Here is a 21,966-nt window from a genome sequence, read left to right as displayed (position 1 = left end):
TGGGGCCCAGGAAGGCATTTCTTCTTCCGCTTAATCTGGCTCACAGCCTCACAGCCTCACAGCCTGCCTCCCCCCGCCCCCCCGCCGCCTTCTCCAGGACCCCGCCCACCCATCCTTCCGCCGGGGCGATTCCTCAGCACTCCGCATTTCAGCTGGCTCTCAGAAACTGGGTGTGGAACGCCCTTAATTTGCATGGACACACCCAACCCTTTGCTTCAGTGTCATCTACATAATTTCCCACCACTTAAGAATTTGCAAAGCCCCATACCAAAATAGGTTCTTTATTCAAAGTCTGTGTCTGGTCTTTTGACCACTTTTGTTGATCTCTCACATTTCACTTAGGGCAGCAGTCCAGGACTTACCCCCAGAGGGGCTCAAAGACCCTGAAATCAGAGAGCTCCTTATCAAGGTCTATGAGGAGGGGAGCCGATTCCTCTTGCCATTTGGCCTGGACCATCTGGACACCTAGAGTTAGGCCAAGTTCTCAATAATAGTACCAGATGCTTCTTGTCCGACGTCTGACCTCTGAGAGATGAACAGAGGCAGAACTGCCCTTAAAAAAGTGGAAGGCCAAGGTAGAGTGCGGAATAGAGTCTCGGGTGTCCATCACACTGTTGGAGGATCCAATGGACCCTGGGGGTCCTGAGTCAGAGAGCAGAGATGAGTGAACGCAGGGAACTCTGGCTGGAGGCGCTCAGGGGGCGGTAAGTTGAGGCTAGACCCTCAGCCTGGGAGTCCCCAGGGGGGGAGGTCAGTGCCACCCCTCCAGGACGGCGGTACCACACAGCCCAACTTCTCCCAGAGCCCTGGGAAGGCCTCAAGGGCGCGGGCCCTTTTCCTGGAGCCAGTAGACAGCTCCTAGAGAGGGAGCAGACATCAGCCAAAGACCCAACCAGTCTCACCTCCAGCATCCTGCTTCACCTGTGATCCTAGGCTCGATTTCCTGTGTAGACCCAAGGTCCCTCAAGAACCTAGGAGTTTCAGCTCCATTCCTCATCTGGGTCCCAGCTTCCCACCAGACCTCCTCCCCCCACTCCAGTCCCCCACCACGTGCCTGGGCACCGAGGCATCAAGTATCAGATGCCCGACTGCCCAGCTGGGTCACCCTCAGGCCCTGCCCCAGCGTGCGCACCGTCGGCGCAGCAGGCGTAGCAGCGACAGCAGTAGCAACAGCAGCAGCAATAGCAGCAGCAACACTGAGATGGCCATCACTGTCGAGAAGACCCGGGCTGTGGGCACACAGGTGCGGTGAGGGCAGGGCTCCAAAGAGCGCTGCTTCCCAAACTCCCGCCCTCCTCAAGCTCCTGCCTCACCCCGCATTGTGGCCTCCGGAGCCCCAGGCCAGGGGCTGCAGCTCACATTGGTCCCGTAGGGGAGCACTGCAGGGGTCTGGGCCGAGCCCTTGGGGAGCACCGGGTTCTCCGAAGCATCCTGCACGCCTGTGGAGAGGGGTGTGAGGCCCCTGGCTGGGGGGCAGGCCCAGGGGGGATGGGCGGAGCCTCACCACGGTAGGTGAGCGCGAAGCCCTGCGCGTGGCCACGCGCGTCGCTCCGGAAGGTGAGAAGTAGCGCAGCGGCGCGCAGGTGCAGCGTCCCAGTCGGCGGCGGGCGGGCGCCGTCGAAGGCGCGGAGCAGGCTGCCCGAGGCCGCGTCGCGCAGCTCCAGGCGGTCGCGCTGGTCTGCCAGCTCGAAGAGGCGGAAGGTGAGCTCCAGAGCCGCGCCCGGCGGGCCAAGCGCCCAGCTGCAGTTCTGGTCCGGCCCGTACTCATCCGGGAAGTCCGGGGAGTAGATGACGCCCTGAGGCGCAGTCCAGTTCCCCTGGCAGGAGCCCACCGACACTGTGGGCGGGGCCGGCGGTCAGAACCCGGAGACCCTCAGGCCACTTCACAGGGCGGAGCTCTACACCAAAGCCCCGCCTCTTCCCAGCCAGGCCCCGCCCCCAGCCTTCTGGCCTTCCCTTCCCACATTTCCCACATTTCGCCCACTCCTCACCTTCGTAGACTCCCAGGCGCCCATCGCCGCCGCACAGCTGGCCGGGGTGGCCGAAGCAGATCTGGTCACAGTCGGTGGCCGGCGCTGGGCGACCCCGAGCCAAGTCGCTCTCGGAGCCACAGAAGCAGGCGTAGCCAGCTTCCACGCCCGCCAGCTGGGAGCATAGATTGGGTGACGCCAGGGGCAGGGCCTGGGGTACGGGTCGGGCAGTGGGAGCCAGGGGTCGGGCTCGGAAGTGGGAAGTGGACTGGAGGTCCAGAAATGAGTATCAAGGTTTGGTGTCAGAGTTGGGAGTTGTTTTTGGTCCTGATTTCAGTCAAGGTCAGGGGCCACTGGTCTGGGCCTGTGGACAGTACCTGGTAGCCCTTCATGCGGCAGAAGCGGAGGCACACCTGGACCGTGAGCTTCGTTGAGGTGCCACTGGGGCCGCTGAGGGCCGGGGGTGCTCCCGAGTCTACGAAGCAGCCCAGGTACCCGGGCACTGAGGAGGCAGGGGACGCAGTGTCTGTTTGGTGCCTTCAAACGTGAACTGCACTCAGGCGGCCCCGCTCTCACACCCGTGTCCAGCTGGGCCCACTCACTGTGACAGGTGGGGATGTCGCAGTAGCGCCAATAGATGCCCTCCTCTGTCTCGGCCACGTAGCACCACGGCTGCACATCGCCATCTGGGTTCCTGCGGGAGGGGAGGTGGTCCAGATACTGCTACCCGCAAATCCCAAACTCCCCCCCGCCCCCGCCCCATGGTACAGCAACTCTCCGTTCTGCGTGTAGTCTTCCAAGTGGACGGTGGGAAGCTATTAAAGGGCCCTGAGGGCAGATTTTAGGTATTCAGCTGAGGACTGTGCCTTTGCAGTGTTCTCCCCCCACTGCGCCGCGGGCCTCGGCCACTGCCTTGCCTTAGAACCCCGCTTTCAAGCAGAAGTGGTGACTTCTATCCGCAGAGAAGTGTCCTCCCGCTCAGCTCGGTCCCTGCTGCCCCAGACAGCAGTTGTGTCTCTGAACCCCAAGTCCCTCGGTCACCGCTAGTGGGTGCCCCTCAAAGAAGCTGTGGGGCAAGAGCCCGGCCCCTCACTCCAGAGATTGCTTTCTGGCCCCATCCACACGGGCCCCTTCAGTACCCAGGCCTGTACAGAAGTTGGGCACCTAAGGCCGGACCCACGTCAGAAAATGTTTTGAGCGCCCAGCGCAGGCTAAGGCCTGTCCCCATACCCTTCCGTTGGGCCGGTCCAACGGAGGCCTCTTCGCCACCCTCCCCGCCCCCAGCCCCTGCCTCAGGTCGACGCCCGAAATAGTGGACTCAGCCCCGCCTCCAACAAGGCCCCGCCCCAAAGGTCCCTCCACCAATAGACCACGCCCCGGCCCGCCCCTCACCGGCAGAAGTTGTGCGCTCCCAGCCCCCAGCGACCCTGGGGGTCTCTGGCGCTGCTGTAGCTGTGCTGCTGCGTCTGGTCCCAGAAGAGGCAAGGGCGACCGGTCCCGCGCGGGCCTGTGTGGTTCTGGCGGCCTCGGTAGTCGGCGCCATTCACCTGGAAGCACTCGGACAGGCCTGCACGGCGATGGCAGGGCCTTGGGAGGTTCGGAGCCTCACCCGACATCCTAAGGGTCCCTTTCTCCCCACACGAGGCCAACTCCTGCCTGGCTCCGCAGCTAGCGCCCCTGGTGTCCCCGGGGCCATGGGGCTGCTTAGCTGCTCCCGCCACCTGCTCTGACCCCTCCCCAGGCTCGGGACCCGGGTCCTAGGCGGGGTGGCGAAGGAGGGAGTGTTGACCAAGGCCCAGTCATCTGGCCAAGACTCACCTGGGCTATGCAGGCTCCCCGCGGAGGCCCCGCGTGGCAACAGCATTGGGAGGAAGAGGAGGAGAAGGAGGAGGCTCTGCGGGGCTCCTGTCCCCATCGCCCCCAACCTAGGAGAGGTCGCCCAGGCCTGCATACGACCTGTGCCACCCCCGGGGTCGCTTCGGGGTCTCCCAGGCGACCTGGGGGGAGGCGTTGTCCTCTGACCTTGAATCCTTGTCCCACTCTGGGCAGCACTCTCGTCTGGGGCGGGGAAATATCTCCCGGGGGGATTTGCCTCCCAGGATTTCTGCCCCTGGGAGGCCTCTCTCTGCCCTGTCCCTACTGGGGGTCTCCCAGGGGACCTCTGGCCAGGGTTTCTCCGTCTCTGCCTCTGGGAGCTCAGGGTCTTGCCTCGGCCTCCACACCTTCTTCCTCCCGCTGCACCTCACTCTCTGAGTTTCCCTAGCCCAGGTATCTAATGCGCTGCTCCTGCCCCCCTCGTGTCCCTCAGCGGGTCCCTCCCTCCTGGGTCCCTCCCTCCTACCCCCATCCCTGCGGCCGGGAAGCCCCGCCCGAGACTGGAGCGAAGACAGCAGGTCCGGACGCCTTCCTCACTTGCCCTGGGACCCTCGGCGTCCAGGAGCGCGCCTCTCCCCCCCCCTCCCCCTCTCAGGGTGAGTGAAGGTTCTAGTGGGAGTGTGTGGAAGAGGACCCTAAGGGGGGAGATACAGGACCCTCTCCCGAGCCGCACGTCCCGGGACACCCGCTCACAAGCACCCTTAAATGAAATGCACGCCCTCCCTCCCACTCAATCACCCAGTCACTTGTCAGACACACGCATACCCTCTTTCAGATCCTCACGCCCTTGGATGCACGGGTCCCACGCCTCCGGCCTGACGGAGGAAGTGCAGCTCCCTGTCCCTGCACCCTCGAGACAGGCGGGAATGGTGGACACTCAGCCCTGGACAGGCAGGCGCAGCTGGTGTCTGGGGAAGAAGGCAGCTGCGCCCTGGTCCCAGCCTGTCCCTATCTCTCCTCCCCCTTCTTTCCCTAAGACCCCCCAGCCCAGGCTCGCAGGAGCCATCGCAGCGCGATGGAATTCCCCAGCTGTACCCCCTGCCCCCGGCGAGGGAGGGGGAGGTTAACAGGCCCAGGCAGGCGTGGGGGGAAATTCCCCGCCCCCTCCCCCTGGGCCCAACTCCTCTTGAGTTCTCTGATCTTCCAGCGCCGCCCGCCGGCTGCCCCCAGGGCTTGGGGGGAGGCCAGCGCAGGTGCGTTGGAGGGTGAGGGAGGGGACAAGGAGGAGATGGGTGGTGGCTGGAGGCTCAGAACGGATCCGTTCCTCCCAGAACCCTAGCCCCTCAGTCTAGCCACCCAACCCCTCACCGGGTCCACACCAGGCTATCCATCCTGGGAGGACCTGTCTCCACTAGGTGAGTAGGGCCCCCCCCCCCCCCAAGATGGGGGCGCAGGGAAGATTCTAGAAAGGCCAAGATGCAGCTGTCTGTGATGAGACAGGAGAAGACCTCACAGTGCCTCCCACACAGTCTCTTGGGTGGGTGGGTGGGTGGGGTGGCACACAGGGCAGCATTCAAAGGAGGAGGGCTTGCTGAGGGTCAAGGCTGGCACCAGAGTTGCCTCCTGAGGGAGCCTGGTCCGCAGCCAGGCTGGCCAGGGCTCGCCTCCTAGTTTCAGGCACTTGACTTGGAGTTTGGTAACTGGTGACTTGGTAGCCAGCCACCCGTGGCCTGGGTCCTCTTCTCCTTCCTGCCTGTGAGCACCGTCACTGCAAAGGCTTGGTGGTATCACGGAGAGCATCCCAGGGCCGCAAGCCTGGGCCAGGTGATGGGGGTGCACTGAGAGCCTCCCCACCTACTGTCACAGCCTGTCAAGGAAAGAGTGAGTGTGGGATGGGACAACCAGGTGCCCATGTGAAGAATGGGGCCTAGTGGGGGATTAGAGGAGGAACTGGTCCCTTCCCTGAAGGGAGGTTGGATCAAAAAGGACTGTCCATTTGGTCCACAGCACTTCCATTGCCCACTCCACTCCCTACTGACTCAGTCTCCTGAAAAAGGTGGGTGGGATGAGAGGAAGGGGGTGCTCAGTTCCAGGACTCGGGCTCTGAGAGGAGGCTCATGGACCCTCCAACGAAGGAAGGCCAGGGCCCTTGACCCTGCTGAGGGGAGCCCACAGACCGGGGAATTAAATAACAGAAATGGATTGTTTCACAGTCTGGAGGCTGGAAGTCTTCTGAGAGCGGTGAGGGAGAATCTGTTCCATTCCTCAGGATTGGCTTTGGTGGTTTGCTGGCCATCATTGCTGTTCCTTGGCTCTCAGAAGCATCAATAACCCTGATCTCTGCCTTCATCTTCACATGGCATTCTTCCTGTGTGCATGTCTGTGTCCAAATTTCCCCTTTTTATAAGGATGCCACTCATATTGGATTAGGGCTCTTCCTAATCCAGGATGACCTCATCTTAACTAATTACAACTGCTACGGCCTAATGGCTGAGTTGTATGGTATGTGGACTATTTATCTAAAAGCCTAAGTGACCGAGCAACCAAACAACTGGTCGCTGTGACGTGCACTGACCACCAGGGGGCAGACGCTCAATACAGGAGCTGCCCCCTGGTGGTCAGTGCACTCCCACAGCAGGAGCGCCACTTAGCTGACCTTCGGGTGCCAGGCGCTGGGCGGCAGCCGCAGTGGGGCCTGGATGAGCAGGAGTGGCATAGCGCCCAGCTGGGGCTCGGGCTTCTCAATGGCCACCTGCCACTTTGGGCACTACTACATCCTTTGGGGGATGTTGGACTGCTGGTTTCGACCGATCCCCACAGGACCTGGCCTGCGGGGATCGGGCCTACACCGGCAGTCCGACATCCCCTGAGGGGTCCGGATTGCAAGAGGGTGCAGGCCAGGCTGAGGGGCCCCACGGGTGCATGAATCCATGCACTGGGCCTCTAGTATTTCAATAAAGCTTTTACAAAAAAAAAAAGAACTAGGCAGGATGGCACTGGTGGACACAACTGATGGGACATTTAGGGACAGGCAGGACCATGACAAGGATGGCTCTGGGTTCTACTTGTGTCCTGGGGCCTTCAGATGAGGACAACAGGTAGACACTCCCTTTTGCTACCTGCCTCTGGTGCTCACCGGACACCCAGGGCCAGAGCCCTGGAGGCAGCAGGACACACAGGTTTGGTTGCAGAAAGGAGGGCCAAGCTGGTGCTGCAGACTGACAAACCATGAACCTTGAAAGTGGTTGGGCCGAACCTTGAAAGTAGTTGAGGTCCAGTTTCCAGAACACCAACCTCCAGGCTTATAGGTTGGGTGGAGGGGCAGAGAATCCCCTGAGAGAGACTGGCAGGGAATGCAGGGATGGGGTGGTGAGCCCAGAGGAGGGATCAAGGAGGAGGTGGTCAGTGCCAGAGGGCGAGCTCTGAGAAGCATCTGCTGACTTTAGTGAAAAGGAGGTGCTTAGCTCCACCCTACAGGGTCTTCCTGACAGAGGACATGGGGACAGGAGGCTGGGCTGGGGCCAGAAGGGGGAGTGCGGTTATGAGAAACATTTCTGTGATGCTCACTTTACAACCTTGAGGTCAGGGACTGGGGACTGAGGCTCCTACAGCCAGCCACTGCTCCCCACTTTTAAAATTTGAGTTCCTTGTTGATAATTTCACTAATCCTTGTGAACTTTTTATTTTAAATTTTATAACTGAGACATCGATGTGGACTGTCATGCAAAGGGGCACAGAGACACCACCCACACCACATGGTGCAGCCATAAGAATAAGGTTTATTGGCGGAAACTAGCAGCAGAGTGGGAGAAGGGAGGAAAAGCACAACTCCTCTGAGATGCCGCTGTCTGCCAAGGGGACACCGAGAGGGGTCCAGCTTCCAAGAGAGAGGTCCGCCCTATGCACTTGGCTCTGTGACAGTGATGGAGCAAGGGACATCTCTGTGGCTTCAGAGCCATGGAGGAAGTGGACTTAGAAGACACTTCTGGAGTTCAGTAGCTAAGTGGCCATGGGGCCACCCAAGGTGAGGGAGTGTGCAAATTTATGTCCATCTGGCATCCTTAGTCTGAGCAACATGGACCATCCATCTGTCCTCTAAGGTCAAAGCAGGTGTGGCGAAGTGTAAGAGTGTGCTGGCTCCATCAATATGAACGTCCAGGAGGAGAGGCCTTCATCTTCTTTAGATTCTTCTCACACTGCACCCCAATTTCTGGGTGCAGAGAGCCCAACCAAGGTGACAGCTGTGGGGCTTAGGACTAGGGAAGTCGCTGGCCTGCAGACCCCACTGGAGAGGCACAGTGCAGGCGCTGCAGGTGGCAATGGCTGTGGCTCAGTGCTTCTGACCAGGCACCTCAGGCATGTGTGAGGTTCCAGCCAAACTCCATTTTCCGACCATGTGCCACTGAGATACGTGGAGTGTGTGGCTTTGATGGCCTCTGTTGTTGTAAAGGGGATGTGGATATACACACCAGCTCTACATGGTGAGTTATTAAATAAGGTTTATTGAGGAAAATGAACAAGCAGAGGGACAGTGGGGGACACAGATGTCACTGTCCCATAGCTGGGTGGCAGGCTCCATGGGCAGCTTGCCAGGAGAGAGAGAGCCTGCCGTTTGTGCTCTCTCTGCAATTATAGGATGAGGGCCAGGAGCCTTGCTGTCAAAGACAAGTCCTTATAAGCAAGCAGCAGCCCCTGCTTCCCCGGACCTGCTAGGGCAGCTCTCTGCTGTTACCAGGCTGGAGAAAGAGATGCACCTCTGCCGCCATCCAGGTCTGCCTCTCCTCCTGCCTCAGATGAACATGGGTGACCCAGGACACTGCGGCCTCAGCCAGACGGAGTCTGCTCCATGTTGACTTTCTGTGGACATCCGGGCTGGCTCCCATGGCCAGAAACGACCCCTGCCATGGGGATCATGGACATTGGGTTTAAATTGGAAAACTGAGGGAAAAAGTCTGACAGTGTGTAGTGGGGCCTCTGGTTTGGCCGCTCTGTAACTGTGAGGGATGGCTGCGCTCCAGCAGCAGGTGGCCAAGGGGCACAAAGGCCCACTTGGCACCTGCCCAGAAAACACCTGAGTGGCTGGAGCTAGGCAGGGCAGTTCAGCTAAGCTCCAAAAATCAAGAAGTTCCACAAACGTGCCCTGGCCAAAGCAGGGCCCCACCCAACTAGAAAGTCCTTGGCAAAGTCTCGCGCTCTGAAAACAGATAGGTGTTTGTGGCTTGGGGTGGCAGAACAGGGAAGACTTTGTAAAAAGATGCTTCTTCAGATCTTTCAGAGGTCAGGCCTTCCCCCATATCACGCACACCTTCAAGCTGCCAGCTCCTGGCACTCTTCTTTGCCTGCATGAAGACACCATCAGAGTATTCCTCCTGGGAGGCCTCTTGAGGAGTGTGACGGCTGTTGATGCTTTGAAAGAGTGAAAAAGAGCTTTTGTCCAGCAGCAGCTAATTTGGTGGGAAATGCCAGGGTCCTGTACAGACATGGAGCATCCTTGATGCTGGCGACACCAGCGGGAAAGGAGACTGGCCTCACTGAGACTCGCTGTTGGGTTTATGTGATTACAAAGAAACACATATTCATTATAAAAATCCAAACATTGCAGAAATAGATAACATAGAAAGTTAAGGATTCCTGTAATACTTTTCCTTAGAGAAAAACCATCAACTAGACCATTTTTATACACACATATATGCATACATCATATCAATTCCTTTAAAACATGAGATTGCTCCATTGCCATAAAACTTGGGAATCCCCGGCTTCCTACACTAGCATGTCCTGGGAGGAAACACCAACATGCCTAAAAAGTCCCATGTCCTGCTCTGGAAGTCTCTGGGCCTTTTCAAGTTTCTGTCAGGAGAGTTTTCCTCTGTTACTGAGATAGGTTTAGAAAATGTTTGCAAATTCCTTGATATTCCTCACTCCAAGTGGAAGATCGTGATTCCTCTCCCTTGGGTGTGGTGACTGACTTCTAATGAACAGAGTAAAGCAAGAGTGAAGGGATGTGACACTGGTCATAAAGCCACTGTGGCTTCCTTCCTTTTTTTTTTTTTTTTTTAAATATATTTTATTGATATTTTACAGAGAGAGGAAGGGAGAGGGATAGAGAGCTAGAAACATCGATGAGAGAGAAACATCGATCAGCTGCCTCCTGCACACCTCCCACTGGGGATGTGCCCGCAACCAAGGTACATGCCCTTGACCGGAATCGAACCCGGGACCCTTCAGTCCGCAGGCCAACGCTCTATCCACTGAGCCAAACCGGCTTCGGCCTTTTTTTTTTTTTTTTTTTTAAAGGAAAACAGCCTGCCTAGCTGGTTTGGCTCAGTGGCAGGGGTGGGCAAACTTTTTGACTCGAGGGCCACAATGGGTTCTTAAACTGGACCGGAGGGCCGGAACAAAAGCATGGATGGAGTGTTTGTGTAAACTAATATAAATTCAAAGTAAAGGAGCGGAGGGGAGAGCAAGAGAACCGGATAGAACAGCCGGATCCAGCCCGCGGGCCGTAGTTTGCCCACGGCTGGATAGAGTGTCGGCCTGTGGACCAAAAAGTCCAGGGTTCAGTTCCAGTCAAGGGCACATGCACAGGTTGTGGGCTCGATCCCCAGTAGGGGGTGTGCAGGAGGAAGCCAATCAATGGTTCTCTCATCATTGATGTTTCTTCTAACTCTCCCTCTCCCTTCCTCTCTAAAGTCAATAAAAATATTAAGTAAGTAAATAAAAATAAAGGAAAACAGCCTATTGAAAATATAATTGACTGGTTAAATTTGTATTTATTTATTTTATTGATTTTGAGAGAGAGAAGAAGGGGGGGGTGGTAGAGAGAGAGATTTATTTGTTGTTCCACTTATGCATTCATTGATTGATTCTTGTATGTATGTGCCCTGACTGGGGATCAAACCTGAAACCTTGGCGTATCAGGACAATGCTCTAACCAACTGAGCTACTCAGCCAGGGCTTCCTTTTTTCTTTTCTTTTCTTCTTCTTTTTTTTTTTAAGTGACCTAGCAGTTTTGGCTTTTTAAAATATGTTTTTTAAAAAAATTGATTGCAAAGAGAGGGAGAGGGAGAGAGCGATAGAAACATCAATGATGAGAGAGAATCATCGATTGGCTACCTCGTGCATGCCCCCTACTGGGGATCGAGCCTGCAACAAGGGCATGTGCCTTGACTGGGAATGGAACCATGACCTCCTGGTTCATAAGTTGATGCTCAACCACTGAACCACACCAGCTGGGCTCTTTTTTTCCCCAAACAGCTTTATTAAGTTATAATCACATACCATATGGTTCACCCATTTTAAGTACAGAATCTGACAGTTTTAGCATATTCACAGAGTTGTGCAGCCATTATCATAATTACTTTTAGAACATTTTCACTACCCCAAAGTCCTCTCCCTCCACTTCTATTTTTGGGGAGAGTTTGTGAAGGATTGGTGTTAATTCTTTGAATGTTTTTTTACATTATTTTTTTTGTTGATTTTTTTAGAGGGAGGAAGGGAAAGTGGAACATCAATCAGCTGCCTGGGCTGCCTCCTGCATGCCCCCGAGCAGGGACAGCCCAGGCCCATGCCCTGGCGGGGAACTGACCCAGCAGCCTTTTGGTGCACAGGACGACTGGCCAGGGTTTTAAATGTTTTTATTTATTTATTTAAGGTAATATTATTTTATTTCTTAAAATATGTTTTTATTTTAGAGAGAGAAAGGGAGAGGAAGAGAGAAACAACCTCCCTCAAGCCCACAACCCCAGCATGTGCCCTGACCAGGAACGGAACGGGCGACCTTTCGGTGCATGGGACAATGGTCAACCAACTGAGCCACACTGGCCGGCGCTCTTTAAATGTTTTTAGAAGTCACCAATGAAGTCATTCATCTGAGTCTGGGCTTTTCTTTATGGGAAGTTTTAAAATTACTAATTCATTCTCTAATTATAGGCCTATTTAGATTTCCTTGAGTTAGTTTTGATAGCTTGTCTTTATAGGAATTTTTTCATCCCATCTGTCATCTAATTGGTTGGCACGCCATTGTTCATAGTATTCCCTTAAAATCCTTTTTCTTTGAGATAGATAGTAATGTCCCATCTTTCATTCATAATTTTAAGAATTTGAATTTTCTCTACCTTTAAAAAATATTTTTGGGTCAATTTAACTAAAGGTTTGTTGATTCTTTCTTTTTTTTTTTTCTTTTTTTTTTAATGTATTTTATTGATATTTCACAGAGAGGAAGGGAGAGGGATAGAGAGCTAGAAACATCGATGAGAGAGAGACATCGATCAGCTGCCTCCTGCACACCCCCCACTGGGGATGTGCCCGCAACCAAGGTACATGCCCTTGACCGGAATCGAACCCGGGACCCTTCAGTCCACAGGCCGACGCTCTATCCACTGAGCCAAACCGGTTTTGGCTGATTCTTTCAAAGAACCAAGTTTTGATTAGTTAATTTTCTCTTCTCTATTTAATTTCTATGCTTATCTTTATTATTTCCTTCTACTTTCTTTAGTTTACTTTGTTCTTTTTAGTTTTTTAATATATTTTTATTGATTTCAGAGAGGAAGGGAGAGGGAGAGAGAGATAGAAACATCAATGATGAGAGAGAATCATCGATCCTGCATGCCCCACACTGGGGATGGAGCCTGTAACTGGGGCATGTGCCCTGACCAGGAATCAAACTGTGATCTCCTGGTTTGTACGTTGATGCTCAACCACTGACTGACCCATGCTGGCCAGGCTACTTTGTTCTTTTTTCTAGTGTTTTAACATGTAAGTTTAAGTTATAGAGTAGAGATCCTTCCCTTTTTAATATAAGTTTTATAGCTATAAATTTCCCTCCAAGCATTGCTTGGTTGTATCCCATAAGTTTTGGTATGCTGTGTCTAAGAGAGAATCATCGATTGGCTACCTCCTGCATGCCCCCTACTGGGGATCGAGCCTGCAACGAGGGCATGTGCCTTGATTGGGAATGGAACCATGTTCATTTCTAAGTATTTTCTAATTTCCCTTGTGATTTCTTCTTTGAATCATTGGTTATTTGGGAGTGTATTGTTTAATTTTCACATATTTGTGAGTTTCCCACATTTCTTTCTAGTTACTGATTTCTGGTTTCACTCCACTGTGGTCAGATGATACACTTTGTATGATTTCAATCCTTTTAAATTTATGGGGTCTTGTTATATGACCCAGGTACGGTCTGTCCTGGAGAATGTTCTATATGAGTTTGAGAAGAACTCTGCTATTGTTGGCAGTTTTCTTCTTGTTCTGCTCTCTCACTCACTTTGGGGGAAGATAGCCGACATGTTTGAGGACATTAAAGTAGCCCCCAGAGGGCTCCATATGGTGAGAAACTGAGTCCTCCAGCCCACAGCCATTTAAGCGAACAGGCCATTTTGGAGTGATTTCTTCCAGCCCCACTTGAGCCTTCGGAGGACTGTAGCCCTGGCTGACATCTCTTCTTCAGCCTGTGAGAGACCCTGATCCAGAACCACCTAGCCCAACCACTCCTGAAATCGTGACCCATAGAAACGGTGGGAGATAGTAAATATTTCCATTTTAAGCCTCTAAGTTTGGGGTTAATTTGTGACACAGCATTAGATAACTAGTATAATTACCCATTAATCTGCTGGCTTTCAGGAGAATAACTCTTGAAGCACAGTTGAACTTTAGTCAGCAGTTTTATCTTTTCTAAGGAAAAAAAATTGAAAAGCTAGATTAATAATTTTTTTCTTGTTGAAGCTGCTAGAGCCAATGACACACACCTTGTAATGATGACCTCAAAGCCTTAAGGATAATGAAAATCAGGTAAAATGATGCTGATTTTGGGAATCATTGGGTAGCCCCAAATTACCTGTGCCTGGTAAAATAAGCTATTTGAGATTCTCAGAGTCAATGTGCAGTCCTTCTCATCAAAAAGATTGGGGATCAACCAGATATCAAAGATGATCCACCCCTTACCATGCCAAAGGCACTCCATAATGTCTACTTCCTGTTTAAACCAAACAGTGGCTTTCTCTTGGAAATCTCCTTTTTTGTTTTAGGTAGAAATCAAGTTTCTTTTAATGATTTTATAGAACTTAGATTCATTTCTGTCTTTTATAAGATGTGGCCCGTAATATTTACATGAATTAATATGAGACACACACTGCTTTCTAGAGACTGGGTTTGTATTCTGTTTATGTATAGAGAACCCATTTCGGTTCACACAGTTCATTATTTGCAAAACTTAACATGCCTGTGTGTGCATGTGCACACACATTAGTACATTCTTCCGGGTGGTCTCTATTTTTTCACCAGATTTTCAATCAGTAAAAAATTAAGACCTCTTTCAAATAAAAGAAAGAGAAAATTGTAGTTTGTAAGGACGGGACAGATTTAGGTGTATTTTCAGGTTCAGGAGAAGAAGCCAATAGAGAGGACAGATAGAAAATTCTGGAAAGGCAGAAATGCCCTGGCAGACAGTGCCTATCCCTCAAGGTGTCTGAACTTTGGGCTGGCAGAGACCAAAATCTCATAGGTCTTTTAAATCCCTTCTGCACCCCTACCCCCCCACCCCACCCCCTCCCTGTTGGTACCTGGATCCTCCTGCTGGGCTGCAATGGGAAGCCGCTCACGCCGCCTCAGGGCCTCCAGGCCAACCAGATCAGGCATGTGGCAGTGGGCGCGCATCACCGTCACCTGCTGGCCCTGGGTAATGGCCCGGCTACGGCAGCCCAGCCGGGCCTGGTCCCGGCACATCCAGTACACCTTCTCACCAGCAGCCTTCTCCTTCCTGTAGAGGAAGCACTCGTGCACCAGGAACCTGCCCCCGAGGGAAGTCTTCAGGAACTCCAGAGGCTGGGGGGGTCCTAGAAGGAACATCATGCTGTGAGTAGGGTGCCTGGGCCAGGCCTTGGAAACAGGGGAAGGAGCCTGGGTGCCAGAGATGGAAGCTGTTTCCTTTTTCCCACCAGCCTGCGCCAACTGGGAAACTGTCATCCCCCTGAAGGACCACTCTGGTCCCTGCTCTCTACCCGTCTGTGCCTCAGGGGCCTGGGCTGAAGCTCAGGTCACCAGCCCTGACATCTTCAAGTGGAGACTGGCTGTGTCTAAGGGCTCTGGTGCTGCCTGGGGAGGTTGGCTCTGCAGCCATCCAAATCCCGAGTTTCCTGCAAGCCTCTCCTGACTTGGCTTGGACTCCACACTTGATGGCAAGTGCCCCAGGAAAGGGGCTGAGCTGGAACATTCTGGGAGGCCCATGGCTGGTCTGAACCGTGTGCACCAGAGCCCTCCCAGCTCCCTATCCACCCTCCCTTTGGCCAGCTGGCAACCAATCAACTCTCTCTCTCTTAAGACTTTTAAGAACCTTAACTGAAAGGTCATGCATGTTGAGGTTGGGGTGGCCAAGAGTACTGGGGGGGTGGGGGAGGGAATTGGGGGGAAGGGAGTGACAGAGGAAAACAGAAACAAGAGAGGCCCAGATTGTGGAGACAAAGGGTCCCCAAGGTGTAGGCACATTGCCCCATACATGGGTGCCGAGCACAATAATGCCACCCTGGCCCACCTGCATTCCTCCAGTGGTCTGAGCTGGTTTCTCCAACCCATCTCAGACTGGGCCCAACAACATGAGTGGGGAACCCAGATGTAGCCTCTGCCCTCAGGGAACTCAGCCAGGTGGACAGACTGACATGCATGGTTGGACCACATTGGACATGGGCCATGGATGGGAGGTCCTAGCAGGCAGCTCCAGCCTGTGTTTTGGGGTTGGCCCCAGGGGCTGCCAGGCCAGCAGGGAGACCAGGGCCCAGCGCCCGCCCACACCTGAACCTTCCCTCAGGGCTTGGGTGGGGAACGGCTCGCGCTGCTTCAGGGCCTCCAGGCCCCCCAGGTCCGGTGGGTGGCAGTGCCTGCGCATTACCATCACCCGCTGGCCCTGGGTGATGGCCCGGCTGCGGCAGCCCATGCGGGCCTGGTCCCTGCACGTCCAGTACACCTTGTCGCCAGTGGCCTTCTCCCGCCTGTAGATGAAGGACTCGTGCACCAGGAAGCTGCCCCCCAGAGGGGTCCTCAGGAACTCAGGGTCTCCTGGGGAGAAATGGGGGAAGCAGTCAGGGGAGGGAGAGCCCGGAGCCCAAGCCTTGGAACAGAGCAATGAGGTGGGTAGGGGCCCTGTTCTCAGACCCAGAGCAACATGGTTCGCGGAGTGACCTCCACAAGCACCACCCCAAGCTGTACCCACTTCCTCCCAGCTAGAGGGCCCTGGAGCCCAGGACACAGACACCCACCCCACCAGCTTCAAACCCAGCCTATCCTTAGCTCCCAGGGGTTCCTTTCCAAAGCCTGGCAGGGAGGGGAGATGAGAGGCTGGTGAGGTGGAGGCCCCTGAAGGCAGAGGGCTGTCCCTCCATCTCATGGTGCCTACAGGAAAGGGGCGTGTGATCACAGACTTGGCAAACCAGCCTGTAGGGGAAGCCACTGACAACAGTGGAGTCCAGTGGCCAAGTCTGGGAGGCCTGAGATCCCTCTGAAGGTGGGTCCAGGGCAGTGCCACGCAGGGGCCTGGGTGTGGGTTGTTTGTATGAAGAACAACGATACAAGGGTGTCAGCGCCTGGGAAGGAAGAACCTTCGGAGTCGGGAAAAAGGAAGTGAAAAAGAAGTGGAAGTCTGCATCGGGACTGTGACACTTCTTGCTCATTTTCCATGCCCAGTCCCAGAATGGGGGCAGCCAGTCTTAGACCACTGTGCGAGGTTCCTCCTTGTGGGCACTGGCCCATCACTTGCATAGATAGGATCACTTCAGAAAGCTGTGGGCCATTCAGTAACAGAGACCATATAACCAAGGAAGGATTTATAACCTGGAGCTCTGTGAACAGCCACACTCTCCATCAAGATACCTTCAGATGCACATGTTCTCAAAGTGCGGCCTCCAGGGACGCTTGCCAGGCTAGTAACTAGAGGAGGGACTTCAAAAGACAAGGAGGTAAACCAAGCAAGAGAAAGAGAGACCTAGAGATGAGGGTCCAGCTAGGGGATCCCAGGGAGATGGGAGGCAGGGCCCCAGTCAGACTGGAGCAAAAAGCCTGGTGAGCTGCCCGCGGCTAGGTGAGGAAGAGCTGTGTGAGGAAGAGGAGTGATGGGCACACAGAACACCAGGTGGACAAATAAAGCAGCTGCTCAACTGCCCAGAAAACAAAGAGCTGTGTGAGGAAGAAACAATCTCAATGTATTCCCAGCTCAGTGCGAACAGATTTCTATAATAAAGCGAAAACAAAAAACTGCAGTAACTGCATTGAAAGGATGGGGGCAGCAGGTAACAGCTGAATCCTTCTCTCTCTCTTTACCAACACTTTCTCTCATTAGAAATCAACTAGAGATTCAAGAAGTAGTTGATAATGGCAGAAGAAATAGGGTAGCCCTGGCTGGTGTGGTTCAGTGGTTGGAGTGTTGTACAATACACCAGGGGTGGCAGATTTGATTCCCAGTCAGGGCGCATACCCAGGTCTCAGGTTTGATCCCTAGTCAGGCACAAATGGAAGGCAGCCAATTGATGTTTCTCTCTCATTTTCTCTCTCTCTCTCTAAAAATCAATAAAAAATAAAAGAAACAAGGGAAAGAGCTCAGAATTATTAGTTGGGGTGGGAATTGGGAGTGAGGATAGGGCGGGGCTGCCGTGTGCCTTGTAGCTTCATCTCCAGGTACATAGAAGTTACATGGAAATGGAATAAAAAGAGACAGAAAGAAATACAATCAGCAATCTCAACTGCCCAGAAAACCTGAGAGAACTTTAGGGCCCAAAAGTTCCTAATTCAGAAATGACACAACTGGTAATTTCTGAAAGAGAAGCAGGTGTCTCTCACACATGAGTGAAAAGCTGGGTAAGTAAGAGAAGGCAGGGCCAAAGCTGCTCTTCTTAGCAAGATGAGGACACGAACATTTATGTTACTTACAGTTTATGCCTGCGAGAGTCCAAAAACCAGGCCCTTTGGGGCTGACCAAGTGGACAAAGATGGAAAGAGAGGGGCTGTGACCCTCGTCAATGGCTCCCTTAGGGCAGATGACAGATATTTATGGAGAAGAGCTGGAGGAGAGTAGTTGGTTAATTACATGAAAATACCACCTTCCGTCTTTAATCACGTGGTCTGCAGGATGTACTTGTTACTCAATACTGTATTATCCAGTCACACCATAAAAGTGAGAAACTGGCAGTGTGCGATTAGCTTCCTCTATAAATTCTTTTTTAAAATATATTTTTATTGATTTCAGAGAGGAAGGGAGAGGGAGAGAGAGATAGAAACATCAATGATGAGAGAGAATCATTGATCAGCTGCCACCTGCACGCCCCCTGCTGGGGACCAAGACCACAACCCTGGCACATGCCCTTGACCGGAATCGAACCTGGGACCTTTCAGTCCACAGGCCAACGCTCTATCCACCGAGCCAAACCAGCCAGGGCTCATCTATGAATTCTTAAGAAAGAAAAGGGAGGAGGAAGAGGAAAGGAAGCCTGGGTTGATCATGTGCTGTGGAGATTTGGAGGCAGCTTGGGCTGGTCTAAGCAGGAGGGTGAGGACTACCACCTGAGTGAGTGGGACTACCTAGAGTCACCCCGAGTCTGGTCAGAGAATGTGGTGAGGTGGTGGTGGAGGAGCAGAGGCAAGGAAAGGGAAAAGCAAGAGGAGAGGGCCATAGCTCCTTTCAGAGTGCTCCTGGTAAGGTATGGAGGGTGCTTATTAAGGGACATGGGGGTCAAAAAGGAAAGGCTGGCTGATCTCCTGCCTGTGCCCAGGCCTGCTCCCCATCTGTCTTACCTGAACTCCCCCTCTGGCCGACACCAGGGCGTTTCTCCCGCTGCCTCAGTGTCTCCAGGCCCATCAGATCAGGGGGGTGGCAGTGGCCTCGCATCACGGTCACCTGCTGGCCCTGGGTGATGGCCCGGCTGCGGCAGCGCATGCGGGCCTGGTCCCGGCATGTCCAGTACACCTTGTTGCCAGCGGCCTTCTCCCGCCTGTAGAGGAAGGACTCGTGCACCAGGAAGCTGCCCCCCAAAGGGGTCCTCAAGAACTCAGGGCCTCCTTATGAGAAATGGGGTAGGTGGTCAGCAAAGGCTGAGCCAGGCCTGATGCCACCCCCTCCCGCCTCCCAGGCCCTCAGGATGTAAGACTTGAGGGGGCCCCAGCTCTGGCCAGTGGGCATGAAGGACTCACCCAGGCCCTTTTCCTGGTCCCTGGTGGGAGATTCCTGCAGGGCCTGTGGCTTCGCGTGCTTTCTGGGACGGGGCCTGGTGAGAGTCAGGGTGCCGGGCCCCCTGTGGTACAGCAGGCTGTCCACACCTTGGAGCAGCTTGTCCACTTGGCCCCCAGGGCCACCTGGCCTGGCCTTCTGTGTCTCCATGGTCTTCTCCTGCTGCCGCCGGGCCTGCAGGCCCTCCATGTCGGGTGGATGGCAGTGGCCACGCATCACGGTCACTCGCTGGCCCTGGGTGATGGCCCGGCTGCGGCAGCCATGAAGTACGTGGTCTCGGCACGTCCAGTACACCTTGTCTCCCACAGCCTTCTCTCGCTTGTACAGGAATGACTTGTGCACCAGGAAGCTGCCCCCATAACAGGTCTTCAAGAACTCGAAGGGCGGGCGCTCTGTTGGAGAAGGAACCAGCAGTCACAGGGGTCAGGCAGTGCTGCTAGTGGAATGTGTGGCCAGGCGTGCTCTGTCCAAATGCATCCCAGGGAACCCCCACCCAGCAACTCAAGGGGGCGTTGCAGTTCCTCTTCTGGTGGTCAGAGAGGTGGCCATGCCCAAGATCACACGCCCAGGTGGTCCAAGCTGGCTCTGACTCCACAGCCTATGCCCTCACTCACTCCAGGCCATACTTTTTCTTAGGGTTTATTTGAAAATATTATCTAATTTTTGATTTATACTTGCACATGCCATAAAATACAAATGGTACCATAAGATACACAATGTAAAACAAGCCCCTCTCTCTCGCCCTGCCCCGGGTACTCAGAACAGCAGTTGTTTTAACAGTAGTTGACTCCTTTCCAGGTTAGGAGGCACCCAACCTTTGGGACCAAGCCCACCACCCAGTTGTGGGTAATAAAAACTGCACAAAAATTCTATCTACAAGTTACTCAGAGCCACCACATGCTGGGCCAGTGCTGAGCACTGCCCACATGTCAAACACCTAATCGCCCTGACATTTAGACTATGATCCATCCTAGGACAAAGCCCCCCAAACTGCAGAAATTCAGCAAATGTTCTGAGGCTACCCAGCTACATGAGATGGGGCTGGAACTTGAACCTGGGACCCATAGCTCAAAATTCTCCCACCAGGCTGACCTTCCCAAACTGCCCGGGTTGCCAGAATCACATGGAGCCCATTAAAACTCATGATTCTGGGCCCCACACCAGACCCTGCTGTGTCAGAAAATTCCGCACGGACTTGGGACACCTTGGTTTTGGAGCTCTGGTTCTATCCTATGGGCTTAATGACTATGGGGACACGTTAATATTTTTGAAAGTTGTTTTAACTTTGAACACATTTTATAAAATGTGTAGAACCCCACATTTCTATTTGGGCATAAGAAAGGGCCCACGGGTTCATGCCTGTCCCAGAGTGGAGTTGGGGTGGGGAGACACTCACCAAACATGAGTAATCGGCGTTTCTTGAGAGGCAAGCTCCTGAGAGGCAAGGTCAGCATGGACAGGCTTCGCCGGAAGTTCTGCTCTGGGGCAGGCTCTGGCTCCTCAGGGCACAGCCTTGGGCCTACCCCCTTGAGTGGCTCCTCCACCTGGCCTCCGGAAATCTGGGGAGTCCCCAAACCTTCTGGTAGGGCTGGGCTGCGCAGCAGCTTCTGTTTCCGGCGCCGGGCCTCCAGGCCCTCCTCGTCAGGGGCGTGACAGTGGCCCCGCATTACCGTGGCCCGCGGGCCTCGGGTGATGGCCCGGCCACGGCAGCCCAGCTCAGTGTGCTCTCGGCATTTCCAGTACACTTTGTCCCCCACAGCCTTCTCCTGCTTGTACAAGAAGGACTCCAGCACCAGGAGGCGGCCCCCGAACGGGGTCCTCAGGAACTCCAGGGGCTTGGGGGCTGCTAAGAGCAAGGAGAGGGCTGGGTTAGCTGACATGGAGTAAACATGACACCAGGGACGTGGATGGGAGGGTTGCGGGGAGTGAGGTTGGACAGTGATGAAGAACATACCAGCCTGGGAAAGGTTTGTAATTAGAGATAAGGATGCTTGGCTTGGAGCAGGGATGGGACAGCCAAAGTCACCCCACTGGAAAGGGGGCGTGCACGGAGGCCCAAGTCTGAGCATGCAGGGTCAGGGTCAGCAGGCTGGGAACTCACCTGTGTCTGGCTGGCTGCATTTCTGCTCAAGGGCCTGGGGGCTTGGCTGGACTGGCCCTCCCTGCTCCTCTGCTGGCAGGGTCTGGAGGGTTCTGCCCAGGGTGTCGGGGCCAGACATCTCCAGGGACATGGCACAGTGCACTTCTTTGGGCAGGGAGTCCACGCCATCCCCGTCCCCAGTGCAGACCGTTACCAGGACCAGATTGAAGTATTCGTTGGGGTCTGTGGGGGCTGCGGGGACGACATCTGTGCCAGTCTCAGGGGACGGCTCCTGGCCGGTCTTCATACTCCCGCTCTCCTGCTCACTGGGCTCAGGCAGGGGCATTCCGGGACCAACGGCCTGTCCCCCAGGCCACACTCACGCCCGAGTTGTCGGATTTCTCCTCCTCCTCCCAGGCAAGGAACCTGGCAGTCCAGGGTGTCTGTCCTAAGGGAGGAGGCAAATCCCCATCAGTGGAGAAGCCTGGGCTCAGGAGAATGGATCTGGGGGGCAGGTGGGGCAGACGAGGCACTAGGCTAGGCAAGGACCCGAATGGAGCTGGAGAAACCCAGGCTGGTGCTTCTGCTTGGCCAGTTCCTCTCTTGGCGACAGTGAATATGTCACCTCCCTCATCCAAACCTCACTTTCTCCACGTGTGAATGTGCCAAATACAAGGCTCTTGGGGATGGGGGGGTGGTTTGGGAGGGACTGTCTGGGAACTAAGATACTGGTAACTGTGAGTTACTATGAACTGAGGCCCACAGGGCGACGTGTTTCATGGTTTTTTCCATTTAACCTTCCAGCCCCATGTTATGAAAGTCCGCCATTCTCACTGACCCAGGTTACAGATGAGGACACTGAGCATGCCAGGGCGACCAGCACAGCCATGAAG

The 21,966-nt window shown here is 54.4% G+C and overlaps 2 protein-coding genes across 3 annotated transcripts in view; both read right to left on the bottom strand.

The window, feature by feature from the left end:
- Positions 1–267: 267 nt before the first annotated feature.
- Positions 268–4,687, bottom strand: KREMEN2 (kringle containing transmembrane protein 2). The gene is made up of 9 exons (XM_080681288.1): positions 3,789–4,687; positions 3,363–3,537; positions 2,573–2,664; positions 2,348–2,472; positions 1,992–2,145; positions 1,505–1,837; positions 1,314–1,439; positions 1,133–1,229; positions 268–858 (listed from the first exon to the last, which is right to left on the bottom strand). Exons 1-9 carry the CDS (start codon positions 3,919–3,921, stop codon positions 648–650), a joined length of 1,446 nt encoding a protein of 481 aa, XP_080537414.1. The 5' UTR covers positions 3,922–4,687; the 3' UTR covers positions 268–647.
- Positions 4,688–7,544: 2,857 nt separating this feature from the next.
- The window catches only part of FLYWCH1 (FLYWCH-type zinc finger 1), a 34,583-nt gene continuing 20,161 nt past the window's right edge, over positions 7,545–21,966 (bottom strand). Inside the window, exons 4-11 of one of the 2 annotated variants that reach the window (XM_080677691.1) lie at positions 21,095–21,521; positions 20,390–20,839; positions 18,957–19,385; positions 18,561–18,824; positions 15,573–15,836; positions 14,348–14,620; positions 13,388–13,460; positions 7,545–9,326 (exon numbers count right to left, since the gene is read on the bottom strand). In XM_080677691.1, the coding sequence (XP_080533817.1) occupies positions 9,314–9,326; positions 13,388–13,460; positions 14,348–14,620; positions 15,573–15,836; positions 18,561–18,824; positions 18,957–19,385; positions 20,390–20,839; positions 21,095–21,419 (2,091 nt within the window). In that variant the 5' untranslated portion in view covers positions 21,420–21,521 and the 3' untranslated portion in view covers positions 7,545–9,313. The remainder of the gene's footprint in view (positions 9,327–13,387; positions 13,461–14,347; positions 14,621–15,572; positions 15,837–18,560; positions 18,825–18,956; positions 19,386–20,389; positions 20,840–21,094; positions 21,522–21,966) is intronic. The other variant, XM_080677692.1, reaches the window with a different exon arrangement.

The sequence above is a fragment of the Plecotus auritus genome, assembly GCF_963455305.1.
Source record: "Plecotus auritus genome assembly, chromosome: 7".
In the NCBI taxonomy this organism is placed as follows: Eukaryota; Metazoa; Chordata; class Mammalia; order Chiroptera; family Vespertilionidae; genus Plecotus; species Plecotus auritus.
Note: the sequence above shows the minus strand (reverse complement) of the source record. Positions and strands in the feature narration are given on the sequence as shown.

Excerpts from the sequence above, each read along its gene's own strand:
- KREMEN2 (XM_080681288.1), bottom strand. The coding sequence starts at position 3,921 with ATGCAGGCCTGGGCGACCTCTCCTAGGTTGGGGGCGATGGGGACAGGA. Across the intron at positions 2,473-2,572 it reads CGACATCCCCACCTGTCACA|TGCCCGGGTACCTGGGCTGC; the intron begins GTGAGTGGGCCC and ends CTGCCTCCTCAG. Across the intron at positions 1,440-1,504 it reads CTTCGCGCTCACCTACCGTG|GCGTGCAGGATGCTTCGGAG; the intron begins GTGAGGCTCCGC and ends CCCTCTCCACAG.